Source organism: Microplitis demolitor, chromosome 3 (assembly GCF_026212275.2).
Source record: "Microplitis demolitor isolate Queensland-Clemson2020A chromosome 3, iyMicDemo2.1a, whole genome shotgun sequence".
Taxonomy (NCBI): Eukaryota; Metazoa; Arthropoda; class Insecta; order Hymenoptera; family Braconidae; genus Microplitis; species Microplitis demolitor.
In genome coordinates, this window is record NC_068547.1 from 18,281,515 (window position 1) to 18,296,165 (window position 14,651).

The following is a 14,651-nucleotide window of genomic DNA, read 5'->3' on the forward strand; positions in this document are numbered from 1 at the left end:
AAGTATACACAAATCTTGCAATTAAATATTTTTCAATGAAAAATATTATTTGACAAATTGTTTAAAAGATGATACATTTATCATGTAGGAGGGATGTTACTTTTTTAAAATAATGAATTTCATTATCTAAATGTCAATCTGTTAATTGTTAATTCACATGTCTAACATATTAATGCTATCTATTATAATTAATTCAATGCCTGATGGTATTATAACTTTGTTATTATTTATTTTTTTTTCATCTAAGATTGTATATTATAATAATAATTATAAAATTATTATTGAATAAACAATTGTACTTAATGCATTGAAAATAATAATAATAATATTTAAAATAATTATAATTAATAATAATTTTAATTAATAATAATAATCTATTGCTTATAAAAGTTAAAGAATAAATTATACTGCTCCTATTAATTACAATTAATTTTTTTTTTAATTAAATGCAGTTGTTAAATTCATTTTTCAAATTAATTACTTTAATTTTGTATCGAACGATTATGAATATTACGTTAATTCATTTATAAAAAGAAAAAAAATTGAGGCTTTTATAGATTATAATTCACTATAAAGACGCGTTTTTTAATTGTTAAATATATAAAATTGTGGTTTTGTTATTATTATTTCATTTATGTGATTGTTTTTCTGTTAATAGTCGACGCCAAAATTTACAGATAATAAATACAGGAGATGTGATTTATTTGTTTTATTGGTACGTATTTTAAGTGTAGCTTTTTTATTATTTTTTTTTTTTTTTTTCATTTTTTTCATTACTCTTAGGTCCTTATCTAGTGAAAAAATTCAACTAGTCACTGTGACTTTAATTAACAAAAATAAAATTACAGCCCGCGTAAAAAATCCACTTGATCATTGCTAATAATAGTTTATCGTCGTAATCTTTATATATCATTTATTTATTATTGGGTGTTTATTGTTGACGGGCCTTGTTTTTTTCCTTCCCTTTTCTTCTATCGATTATTTGCCAATTAGGTCGAGTTAATTACATTTAAGCTGCAACAAATGTTGATAATTAATATCTTACATATCATAGAATTATTTAGATAAATATATATTAGATATTAGACTATGTTAAATGAAATTTATATTTTTTTTTCGGGTCCATATAAAAATTTTGTTGAAATTAATTTACGAAAAATTGAGTACCAAGTAGGCTCGCGAACTTAATTACAAAACGCGCGCTCGTTTAAATATGATTTTATATTTAAATAACATGGAAAAAATTTTTTTTCAAACAAAATTTTTTAACTCGTTAATGGATCAATAAATTGAAATTACCAAAACATATTTTTGTAGAGAATCGAATGCTCGATAAAAAAGGTCTTTTATAATTTTTTGATAAATTTAACCGTTCAAAAGTTACTTTTTGAAAGAAATATAAGTTTTCTCAAATAATTTATTTGTAAAACTTGTAATTTTTGAACTGTGAAATTAAAAAATTATTGAACAACATATTTTGATTGCAAAACAAATGATCTACAAAAAAGATCACTGACATTCTGCGATAAGACTGATAGTTTCGCTGGAAGAATAAAAAATATAATACATTAACCATAAATTTCAATTTAAGCTCAAATAACTTTTGAACGATTAAATTTATCAAAAAATTATAAGACACTTTTTTTGTAGAGCATTTGATACTTTACAAAAATATGTCACGGTCATTTCAATTTATCGATCCATTACCAAGTTATAAAATTTCAAAGTTGAAATTTGAAGCTTCAAGGCCAAACTTGGTACGCAATTTTTTTCATATTATTTTCAACGTAATTTTCGTACGTGACCAAAAAAAAAATATCGATTTTATTTGGCACAGTCTAATATATATATTGTAATTTTAATTACCTGTAAAACCTTGAGGTGGTTGTCCCGGTACAGAATATTGTGGCCTAAAGTTACCAAAGTTAGCAGCACCAGCAAAAGTAGCTTGTAATTGACCACCAGAAAATCCTGCTGGGAATTGTTGAGCCAGTAGTGCAGCTTGTCCAGTCTGATTATTGGCAGCACCAGGTGCTGTAGCAGCCAATCGACTGAGGATTGACCGTTCAGACATTTGAAGCCGTTGTGCAACTGGTGGTATACGTGCAAGTGTTGCAGGTAAACGACTGACGTCTGATTTCATGTCCGACAACAATTCTTCCAACTGATTAAGAACTTTGTGCAGTACTGCATTAGCTGGTTTATTTCCAGCCAAACTTTCTTTGCTGAGATGTTGATGTGACTCTGCAAGACACTCAACTTCCGCAAATCTAGCGTTCAAACTCATCGCCGGATGGTTTGGATCTTGAGTTAGATTGAGGTACGCAGCTCTCCTTAGTTGCTCTTCAATAACCAGGGCTTGCTCAAGGAGCTTGAAACGCCGTGCTAGGAATTTATTTTTAATTTCCAAAAAGTTGCCTTTACCAACGTCCATTTTAAAGGGTTCGTTGATGATAGCAAATCTAATGTCGTTCTGAATGTCTTGCCAGCGGCCGTATCCGTGTGTGACAATACCAGCCAGAAGCCAGTAGTCGTGTCTTCGGTGCCAGATTTCATATTCACGACCAGGTACCGCGGCTTTTTCCTCATTCAACCAGAGTGTGTGTAATTCAGTGAAACCACCATCAGCAATATTGAACATAAATTTACGCTTAGGTTTAACCTCCGGCTCACTCTCTTTAGTGTCTTTTTCTTTATTGCTACTTTTATCATCTTTCTTTTCCTCCTCATCGTCGTCTTTGACAATCACAACATCTTCATCAGCATCAACACTAGCTTTCTGTTCACTCGAGGTCTTTTCTTCTGGCTTAGCAGCATCTTTGTCATTCTTACCGTCACTTTTATCTTTATCTTTATCTACTGATTCCTCATTTTCTTTATCCTTTTTGGCCTCATCCTCCTTATCTTTATTTTCCTTATCATCCATAACTTCTGTCGTCTCTTTAGGATCTTTCGTTTCATCCTTATTCTCCTTCGGATCTTTATCTTTCGTCTCATCCTTACCGTCTTTACCGTCAGCAGCGTCAGCTGCTTTAGCATCGGCTGCCGTTGCTGAACTCGCGATAGGCGTTGGCGCTGGAGTTGTCGACGCAGACGTTGATGTTGCCGTAGAAGTGGGACTGGGTGCGGTTGAAGTAGCGGGAGTTGCATTACCGCTGCTTGTTGCAGTTGTGCTTGAAGCTTCTGGAGTAGCAGCTGTTGTAGTGGCAGCTGCAGTCACTGAGGCTACAGTAGCTGCAGCCGTTGTAGCTGCCGCAACAGCAGCAGCAGCATTGGCATCAGTTTTAACTGGCTCAACTGGCTTACGAATCATCTCTGGCATCGAGTAATAACCATTTATGTGTTCAAATTCTTGTACTTTTTTACGAATCAATGACATGACACCAATTCGTGTGAGTACATGTTGACGACTTAAGCCCTCACGTGGTACACCGTCGGCAAATGTTTCAGCGTTGTCTGCACCAGGTTCACACAGATGACGCATGAAGAGTGACACGTAGGCCTTGAAGTTCTTTTCCGATTTCCCCCGTAGGTCTCGCACCAACCTACAGATTAAAGCAGTCCTAACTACAATTCTCGCTCTACTTGTAAATTTTACTATATCATATATTAATACTTAGGAATTGAATATAAATCATGTTACTGGTCAACTAACCATTGCGAATTGAAGGCATCTTGAGGTGGCATACCGTAACGCATTATTGCATTTAAGAATGCCTTTCGTTGTCTGGCATTAAAGCCAAGTACCTATAATAAATAAAGAAAAAAAAAAAAAAAAGAAAAACAGAATTCATAAATAAATAAATTAATGAATAATAAAACAAAAAAATTAGAAAATCCGAAAGTGCACGCCTCGAACGTTTATGTTATATTTTGAAAAATTAAATTAATAAAGTTTTTTTATAGAAATTTCCATGGTAAATATACGGTAATAAGTCAACAAAAAGAGTAAGATAAGTAGAACATTTTTTATAAAAATGGCTGCGGTGTGTTTGTTTACATGTAAATTTGCCGGTTTTAACAGATGATTTATTATAAAAAAATGAGAAAGACTACAGTAGTGATTTCTGATCAGAAACTTCTTTCCATCATTCTGAAGATGGTGAAAAAAAATTGTCATTCTCTAGATATCCGTACCACGACTTTTTTTTGAACCACAGACTAATAGACGTCCACGATTAATTTTTTTTATTAAACTTTTTTTTATATTAATACGTATCGGACAACTTAAAAAAAGTATCAGACTTATTCATTAGTATTTCCTTTTTATATCGATGTGCTTTTCTTAACGTGTAAGTGTGATATAAAAATAAAATATACAATTTAATGTGAGGAAATCGCATGACCTTGAAAAGTCAGTCTTTGTTTGGCGTTTGAAGCGTGCAAAAATAAATAACTAGCAATAAATAATTAAAAACATTAATAATACCTCAATATTTCCATTAACACGCGCAAGCAAAGGTGGCAACGGCCTGTCTTTCTCATCACGTCGTTCCAAACGACGTCGACTACGACGCGACAACAAGTCACCGTCACCTTTCTCATCAAAGTCATCATCCTCCTTATCATCATCACTGGGTGCGCTGAAATCGCTATTGTAATCCGACAAATTCTCTTGCCAAGGTTGATCATCGCGGGCACCCTGGTCGCCTGTCACACCGCCGTCATTATAATTGACTTGTTTCCTAACACGTTTACCTTTGCCGAGTGTTCTCGCCATGTCCTCTTGCTGCTGTTCATAATGATGCCTGAGCAATTTAATCCAGTAAGCTGGATCTGTATTCTCAGCTTCCTGTTTTATAATTTCAGTATCAGCTTCTTCCTCAGTTTCACCTTCCTTAGTAACATAAGAGGCAACTTTAAATGAACTTAAGTACTCATTTGCCCAATTTTCTTTTTGCTCGATACCCTCTTTACTACGATCGAGCAATTCAGTAACAGCTTTGTCGTCATAATGAATAGCTTCGTCTTCTTTACCTTCTTCTTCTTTGAACAATTCTTCAGTACCAAAACGTAATATATCATCTAACTCTTGTTTACTGAAATTAGCACCTTTACCACCCATACCAGGTCTTACAACTAAATGTGTAAGCATCATCTTACGTTTGGCAACTTGGGTAACACGTTCCTCAACAGAATTACGAGTTACGAATCGATAAATCATAACTTTATTGGCTTGACCGATTCTGTGTGCTCTACTGAATGCTTGGATATCATTGTGCGGATTCCAATCAGAATCGTATATTATCACAGTGTCAGCTGTTGCTAAATTGATACCAAGACCACCAGCACGTGTTGACAGTAAAAATACAAATTGTTGAGCACCTGGAGCATTAAATCTATCAATAGCCTCTTGTCGCTGGGTACCCGTTATATTACCATCTATTCTTTCGTATTTATAACCTTCGCCTTCCAAGTAATCCTCCAATATATCCAACATTTTAGTCATTTGTGAGAATATAAGAACACGGTGTCCATCATCCCGTAATTTTTTTAACATTCTACTTAAAAGAACTAATTTACCAGCTGCTTTGATCAATGCCGTTCCTTCGTAGTTACCATTTGGACCAGTTGGTGCTTCTTGTGATGCCGCGGGGAATAAGTACGGATGATTACAGCATTTCTTTAAATCCATCATAATATTTAGGAGTGATACTTGTTGACCACCACCTTTTGGATTCAATGCTTCGAAGTTTCTCGTCAATATATACTTGTAATATTTCTTCTGCATTGGTGACAATTCAACACGTACAATAAATTCTGATTTACTTGGCATATTTTTTAGTACATCAGCTTTCAACCTACGCAACATGTGGGGCCCAAGCATTTCGTGTAATTTTTTAACCTGCTCTTCTTTTGAAATATCAGCGAATTCATTCTGGAATGCCGACAAATCATTGAACTTATCACGACAGAGGAAATTCAACAAGTGGAATAATTCTTCAAGATTATTTTGCAAGGGTGTACCAGTTAGCAATAATTTGTAAGCAATATTGTAAGATGCTAGTAATCTGAAGAATTTCGATTGATTGGATTTAAGACGATGAGCTTCGTCAACAACTAACACGGCCCAGTCGATAGATCCCAAACACGCTGAATCAATAGAAATAAGTTCGTAACTCGTGAGCAGTACATTAAATTTAATTGATGATGAACGTATTTTAGATGCGCGACCACCTCGTACAGCGCCTTCTTCAAATGACAATTCGTTTTCACGAATAACAATACGACTGTCTTTGTCACCGACATATGTAACGCAGTAAAAATCAGGTGCCCATGTTTCAAACTCACGCTCCCAATTTATAATAGTTGAAAGTGGAACGGAAACTAGGAACGGCCCTTTACAATGACCTTCTTTGTACAGCGAATATAAGAATACAATTGTCTGTATAGTTTTACCAAGACCCATCTCGTCGGCAAGAATAGTATCAATACCTTGACCCCATGAGTAACGCAACCAATTGAGACCTTCTAATTGATAGGGATGGAGCTGCATACCAGTGACGTCCAAGTAATCGGGTTGACGTTCGAATTTTTTCTTCAAATCAGTTGTAGGTTTGTCTGGCGGAGGAGTGTATCGTTTTGGCTGTCGTTCTTCGTCATCAATTAATTCGCGTGTTTTAGATTTTTTACCTTTACCTTTTTTACCCTTTCTCGAGGTATGTCCGTCAGCACAATTTGCCGCACGTAAATCTAAATAGTAATCTATAGCTTGTTTAAATCCCGGGATATCGGCATTCTCATCTTCCCAAGTTGCTTGATCGTATCCAAGATCACGCCATTTAACTAAATATGTTGCGCGTCCGTCTCTCTGTAGACGATGATTGATAACGCGATGTATTATCAGCCACTCGGGTCTGATACCGTACTTGAAGAAACGATCTTCTAAATTATAACTGTCTTTATTTTCAGCACAATCGCGCTTGTTACGTTTTGAACGTGAATCACTTTCGTCGAGTGGCTCTTCTAGTTTTGGCGGTTCATCCATATCATACTTACGTGAGTAATTACGAAACATGAGAGGATGAAATACATCAAGTTGTAATTCACTTATCCAGTCACAGTGCCAGTAAGACATTTCAGCCCATTTTACAAAGAATTCACGCATTCTTCGTTGTTTTGGAGCAGCTTTACTCGTTGATGGCTCTTCTGATGGACTTTCTGGACACTCTTTCCATCGCCATGTCAATATTTTGGATACTTTACCCATTATCGGTGGACAAGAGCATCGTGGACATTTCCAATCACCATCAGGAATTTCTGACAACGGTGGATTCAAACAGTGGGTGTGATAAGCACTTGTACAGCTGTCGCAACACAATAATTCCCCGCCGTCTTTACATACACGACAGAACTCCATGTGTTCATCGTCATCATCAGCGGCACCTTGAAGATCAACCAAACAAAAAGTATATTAATATATTCACCCTTGCGTGAGAGAAATAAACAAATACTATAACAAAACAAAAAAAAAAAGAATAAAAAGACCAACACACAATGGAGGGGCCCTTCTTTTCTCACGGTAACAAACAACTAATGAGGTGGATCGAGGGAGAGGATTTTTATCTAAGATACCTGTAATACCTTCGCCTTCGCAGTGCGGACAGCTCCATTTTCCCTCTGGAGTCTCTTCCAGCTCAGGCTCCAAACATACCAAGTGGTAAGCACGCGGACAAGTGTCGCAGAGAATTATTTCACCACCTTGTTGACATACTTCACAGTAATCCTGGTGATCAGTCTAAAATAAAATAATATATCGGTCATTCTAAATGTCGGAAAGTTGCTAATAATCCATAACTTGATATTTTACATCATCCATTAAATTTAAATATTTTTTTTATACTAAAACAATAAGGCAGAGCTAAGCATCGAAGCATATGCGTTCTCTATTGAAGATTCAGCTATTAAAAATCAATGATTATGAGAATGTAAAAATAAATAAACGACAGCTATGAACGCATAAGCCAGGTAGCTTAACTCTACCTATAAACTTTCCTCTCCATCTGGGAATTTAGACGTCGTCTTCGTTTTCTTCTTCTTCTTCGACTTATTTCCAATCTTTGTCTTGGCCTTCCTGCGAACTGGAGGCTCAGCTGGTGGTTCTGCGGCCACATCTTCGCTACCCTTGGCATTACTTTCTGTGCTGGGTACTTCTTCAGCGTCTGCTAACATTTGCTCAAACTCTACGTCAGAATCTCGGTCAGAACCTGCAGCACTGCCTTCTGCTTCTTCATCCTGGTAAATAAAAATTAATAAATAATAGTCTTAATCATATAAATGACAATAATTAATAGCAATAAGTACTTACAGAGCTTCCACGTTTACGTTTCCCCAGTTTTATTTTAAGTGTGGGTACTTTGGACGCTTTCTTGCCTTTCTTAGCACGGGAACCACGTGATTTTTTCTTACGATCACTGTCCTCATCATCGTCCTCATCTTCTTCCACTTCTTGAATTGGCGCACCGCGATTTGGTCTAACACTTCTGGTTTCTTCATCTGCGTTTTGCGTTGACACTTCAGCATCTGGTTGTGTATGAGGATTTAATTCTGTGAAATCACGCCATTTAGCAGCTACCAACATCATCAACTTGGACATTGGCACCTAAAATAAAAAATTTTCATTAGTTTTAGTGGCTATTAATGAATTAATAAAAATTCCAGGTAATTATAGCAAACCTTTGGATTCTCCTTTGCCAAGAGAGGTCGTACGTGTTGTTGAAACAATTTGTAAGTCGTAAAATTCTGGAAATCGGCGTCAGTGTAGTCAATCTGTATATCAGTTAAGCCGAATGTACTGCAAACTTCGTCTATCGTTGGCATTCCAGTAGCTGGTTCCTGCTGTACAGGTGCAGTTGATGTATGGCCAGATGATTTTCTTGATGATGATTTTCTGCTTTTGCGATTACTCGCATAATCACTATCTTCACCAGCTCCTTCGCCAGCAACTTCTGCTCCAAAATCGCTCTCCTATTTTAAAAACCAATTAAATTTATGTTTTCAGAAATAAAAAATTAATTAATTTACAATAATAATAAACGTCAATTACATCTCCTGAGTCTGATTTTTTCTTTTTCTTCTTTTTCTTTCCTTTTTTATCTTCACCTCTAGCTTTCCTCTTTTTTCCTTTCTTTTTCTTACGTTCCTCTGGCTCATAATCATCATCTTCCTCCTGTTAAATATTTACATTTATTTATTTAATAAATAATTTGTCATAGCCATTGATTGTTAATTAATAATCGAATAAGTAATAGTAATTACAGGTCTTTGAGCATCCTCAGCATCAGAAGAACCTTCAGGCGGTGGGTTAACAGCCGTTACCTGAGTACTGCTCTCATCAACGTCTTCTTCCCCTAAAAATCAATAAATTTCATATACATATATTCTCTTATCGATCCTCAAAAAGTTTAATTAAACTTTTATTACAAACTCCACCAAATATTATTCCTCGAAATTAAATTTAGCTCATAAATAACCTGGGGTTCAAGATTTAATTTTATTTCCAGACAAGAAGTATAAATAAAATGAAATGAAAATAAAAAAAAATATTGTCATCACTTTTCATGAAAACATGAATGTAATTTTCGTGCTAATCCGCGTCCCATGAGTGCTTTGTATAAATGTGTGGCCGCCATTTTCTTCTTTGAAAGGGCGAACACACCACACTCTCAGTATCTGACAATACCATCTACTCAAACTATTTTTTTTTTTTTTTTTTTTTTTTTTTAATTTTTTTTTTCTCATTTCATTTAAAAACAAAAAAATTATTATTTTTTACATCTGATTTAAAAAAAATCTCACAAATTTTTTGAAACCAATAAAAAAAAATTGTTTTATAAATTAAAAATTTTTATTTAACTAGTATCAACATATGAACTAATAAATAAAATACTAATTTCAAACAAATGTAATTAATAATTATCAAGAATCTTGGTTAGTTTTAATTACAACCTCAAAATACATGAGTGTGAATGTAGCAGATAGACAAATTTGAAACCATAAATAAATAAAACAAAATAATATTTATAAAAAATGCACTTATTAATTTTCAAATTTTTCAAACGCGCATTTTTTTTAAATTTTATTTTATTAATTATTTAGTCTATTTATTAACAATTTTAAATTTGATGTCTGCTATATTCACACTCGTCAAAATACTTGAATATTTAAAATCTCTCAAAACAACAATATTTTAATTAAACCAAGACGCAATTAACCGCTACTTAATTTCAAAATAATTAAACCAGTTTAGAAAATAAAAAAAATTGAATTTATTACAAATCGGTATCCAAAAGACATAAACGTGATGATGAACCGACAAGCTTATCTGTTATCAGTGAATACAAATAATTTAAAATATAAAATAATTCAAATAAAAATCAACATAAAATTAAAATATTTAGTAAACGTGGAGCTCTCACTAAAATCTAAATATTCTCGAACGTTCTAATAAAATAAAATAATAATTAGCAATAAATAATCCATAATAATAATAACATTAAAAATATATGAATAAATATTACGAAATAAATCGACAAAGTTGTCGATAAAATGCACTAGTCAAGTATTTGACAACGAGCAGAGAGAAAGAGACAGCGTCACACAAAATGACAAAAAGATAGGCTAATTAATTATTAAAAAAAAAAAAAAAATTAAGTCTTCCATTAGTAAATCCTCATATCCACGGGCATACTCTTCTTGAAAATAATTTTTAAAAAATGAATTAGTGGGTAAAAGTGTGAAAATTTAAAAAGTTCAACAAACGAATGAAAATATTTAAAGATTGTAGTAATGAAAAATTGCACAGGACCAATTGACATGGCAGCCATCGTACGAAAAGCGCGCGTCCTCCCCTAGATGATATTGTCCGTGCAAGAGACCGATACTTTTTCCGGTAAATATTTAATAAATAAAATATATATATTTATAATCTTACCCGCGTAATTATCTTCAACTTCCTCGTCAGAAGCCATCGTCAATGCGTGGCTCGAATTATTAACAAAGTTAACGTATTATAATTTTTAACAACAAATATTAGTAAGAGTGGACAAAAAACGAGTAGTACACAGCGCGGTAATGGTTACTACATTAACATTAACCAACGCAAACCAACGTTACTAGATGCCTCACGACTCGGCTCGCGCTTGGGTTTCAGAGCTTCGGATTCATGTTCGGCTTCGCCGATCGCACTTACTTACACTCACACAACTTTATTATGAATTTCTGTTTGTGTCTGTGTCTGGGTTCATGTGTATTTCCCCGGTGTCTACGTCTATATACACGTCGCTCTTTCATATATATACATATATATATCCTTCTATCTCTATGTATTAATCATATCATCTCATTCTTTCCTATGTAGAAATTATATTCTCCTTACGCTTTTTCATCGGTTTTCTCTCTTATAAAATATGTGTTCCCCCACTCTAGATATTTTTTAGAGGTACCCCCCCCCCATCCCTTCACCATCACCAAGTGCCATTTACTTGAAACTGTTCACTTACATACACAATTACCATCTATCTAATACATGTACATTCATAGTTTTATGAATATATGTATATAAAGTGTAACGAAAAAGACGCCTAGGGAAACTCTATTTTTACCCCCTCCATTTTTACATACATGTATATTTATATATATATGTGTGCATGTAGGAATCCTTTACCCTTCCTTTCATTTTTTGGAAAGTACTATTGTTTCAATAGTTTAAATTTTTTCTATGACTGAAATAAAATTCAAATTTTTAAATAAAATAAATAATTAAAACCGGATTTTCAAATTACTGACTAACATAGAGATGATTTTTTAATTTATGGGATTTTGTAAAAAATGTCCTGTGGGTTTTTGAAAATAAAAATAAATTATTTGGGTCAATTTTAAGTGCACCTGCAGCCACATAGTTTAAAAAAAGAGAGTTATAAATATAAGAAATATATAGATTTGATGTTTTGTATCTAAGATCTAACGGGATCTTTTGTTGCAATGAATAAATGAAATATTGATCTACATATTTCTGCTTGTCTTTTATTCTTTAATTATACATTTTTACTTAAAATTATGTACATGATTTGAATTTTAAAGCATGGATTTAAAATCCGAATGATTTAAATTTATTATTTTTAAAAATCAATAAATTTAATAAATTAATAATTTTAATAACACAATAATTATTTAATATTAAGTGTCATGTACTGGAAAGCTTTACTTTCTATGGCATAAAGAAGGAGCGAGCGATTTTAATTATAATTTAAATTTTATAATAAAAACATTAATTGGAGTACTTATCATTTATATATAATATTTCTTGATTTTTTTTATATATGTATACAAATAAAATATAACATTACTTGGCTTTAAATACCTTCAGATATAATTCTTTTATTTAAAGATTAAAAAATTAATGTCCAAAAAAAATATATATATGTATCTTTATAGATGTACGTAAAATGACTGACGTAAACGTAATAACTGGCATAATTAAACAACAATAAAATCTAATTATCTTTATGACAATAATAATAAAAAATTAAAAAAAAAACTATCTCAGACATAATCGACACCGAGTACACTCAGTCCTTTAATTTTGATGGCTTCAGACACAGCTCGCTCTAAAATATCTTGCTGTTGATCACCATCGTCATTTTTATCTACACTCCAATTACTATTATTACTACTACTAATATTATTATGTTTAATTATTTTATCATCAAATGATTGGAATGTTCGCGGTTGAATTATTTTAGTGGATGATGTTGCTGATGCTGAATTTGAATCATTTGATTCTGATGACAATTCAACAGCAGGTGTTATATTATTAGAACAATTAATAGGGCTTGATATATTATAATCATCATCACTGAACCAATAATTATCATTAGTAGTAGAATGTGAAGAAAAATTAGTATTAAATGAGGAATGTACAAGTCCATGATTACGTATTGCCATCATGACGGCATGATCTTCCATCTCAGATTCACCTGTTGATAATCTCAACTGTAAACGTTCTGTTGGTGGTGTTAATATATATGTTTCCATAACACGATTTATTGTATTGTCAACAGATCCCATATAGCAATGCTTGTCTATTTGATACTGATGATAACGTTGAAACTTTTCACGGTTCAGTAGTTCGTTGTCAGGTTCCGCTGAACTTGAATCCTGAACTAACTGATGAATCTAAACAAAACCAGAATTATAATTTTTAGTTATTTACAATGCAAGTGTTCAATTTTATTGTAAAATGTCAAAGAGATGATTATCAACCCTTCAGCACCCCCGTGTTTTTTAGTATCTCGCTTACAATACAGTAACATCTTATAATTTGAATAATGATCCTGAAATTAAACAATTAACAATTTTCGGTTTTTTTCTTTTTCAACAATTTAATTAAAAAAAAAAAAAATAAAGTAAAAATATACACATGTAGAAAATTTAAAAAACTACAGGTGCAATCTTCTGAAATATATATATTTTTTTTTTAATTTATCGTTTTTAAAAAACATTCAAAAATATTTGAATAGTGTCCTGTGAGCAAAATGCACTTAATGATGGGCAATACTAACCGAATTTTACTTTTCTAATTATGTTTTGAATAATTAGATTACTCGAATGAAGAAAATAACAATTGATTAATAAATTAAAAGAAACGTAAAATTCAAAATTAATTTTTTACAGCCCAGCCTTAGCGGGCGTACTGATGTTAAGAATTTTTATTTCAAAAATTTATAACAGGGCATTGATTTAAATATTATAAAATTCCCTGATTATTCACTGACTAGAGAAAAATCAATTTTTAAAATTTGTAATTATGACAAATATAAAAATGTATTCAGCAGTTGTCTTATCTGTCGATAGCATTCTCAATAAATAAATTTATAGAAAAATATACATAATTAATTACTACTAATTAAACAATCAATCAATAATTAAAAATTATGGCAGTAAATTTATACACTTATTAATAAAGTATTAAAATTTAATTACCGATTGTCCATCGTCGTTTTTATTTAAAAAATTAATACACTGTCTTTTAGGAGGTGCAGGACGCTCATGATCTTCAGTGTCAGATTCTTCGACGTCAGTGGCCATTATACTAATAAATTAAACACATAATTATTATAAAGTAACGATAAATTAATAACTTATAATAAATACAAACCAATTAATATGTTAAAATATATATATTTATCTAAATAAAAATATATATATTTATTTAAAACAAAATTTCTTGAGATTCTTGATCCGTGAAAAAATTTACTCCATTTTAGTGTCAGGAAAATTTATATAATTTTATAAAAAGTATTCTGTCGTGATGTTACAGTTAATAATAATCTGTAGAGTTAAAGTAAATGTTTATAATTAATTTAAAATCATTGATGTATTTATTTGACAATAATAATAAACATTTATTGTTGAGAGAAAACGTCAATATAACAGAGGATTGCACGCACCCAGTAATACAGTTTGACAAGCATCAAGATGGCGAGTTTAATATAAAAAAAATAATTTCCATTGTAATATTATTATATTTAACATTATTTATAATATTTAAATAATAATTATTATTACTAAGTGTCATATTATAACCTCAGTATTAATGAATGTCATAATCAACAATAATAAAAAAGACCGGATATTAATTTTTTAATGAT

General features: G+C 32.0%; 2 protein-coding genes across 2 annotated transcripts; both read right to left on the reverse strand.

The window, feature by feature from the left end:
• Positions 1-323: 323 nt before the first annotated feature.
• Positions 324-11,220, reverse strand: LOC103572964 (chromodomain-helicase-DNA-binding protein Mi-2 homolog). Its single transcript, XM_008551797.2, has 11 exons — positions 10,934-11,220; positions 9,259-9,350; positions 9,047-9,169; positions 8,677-8,967; positions 8,309-8,602; positions 7,996-8,235; positions 7,576-7,738; positions 4,430-7,386; positions 3,656-3,747; positions 1,867-3,548; positions 324-1,014 (listed from the first exon to the last, which is right to left on the reverse strand). Exons 1-11 carry the CDS (start codon positions 10,968-10,970, stop codon positions 1,010-1,012), a joined length of 5,976 nt encoding a protein of 1,991 aa, XP_008550019.1. The 5' UTR covers positions 10,971-11,220; the 3' UTR covers positions 324-1,009.
• An 815-nt stretch (positions 11,221-12,035) lies between these two features.
• Positions 12,036-14,600, reverse strand: LOC103572963 (uncharacterized). The gene is made up of 4 exons (XM_008551795.3): positions 14,451-14,600; positions 14,159-14,331; positions 13,984-14,092; positions 12,036-13,176 (listed from the first exon to the last, which is right to left on the reverse strand). Exons 3-4 carry the CDS (start codon positions 14,086-14,088, stop codon positions 12,544-12,546), a joined length of 738 nt encoding a protein of 245 aa, XP_008550017.1. The 5' UTR covers positions 14,089-14,092; positions 14,159-14,331; positions 14,451-14,600; the 3' UTR covers positions 12,036-12,543.
• Between the last annotated feature and the right edge of the window lie 51 nt (positions 14,601-14,651).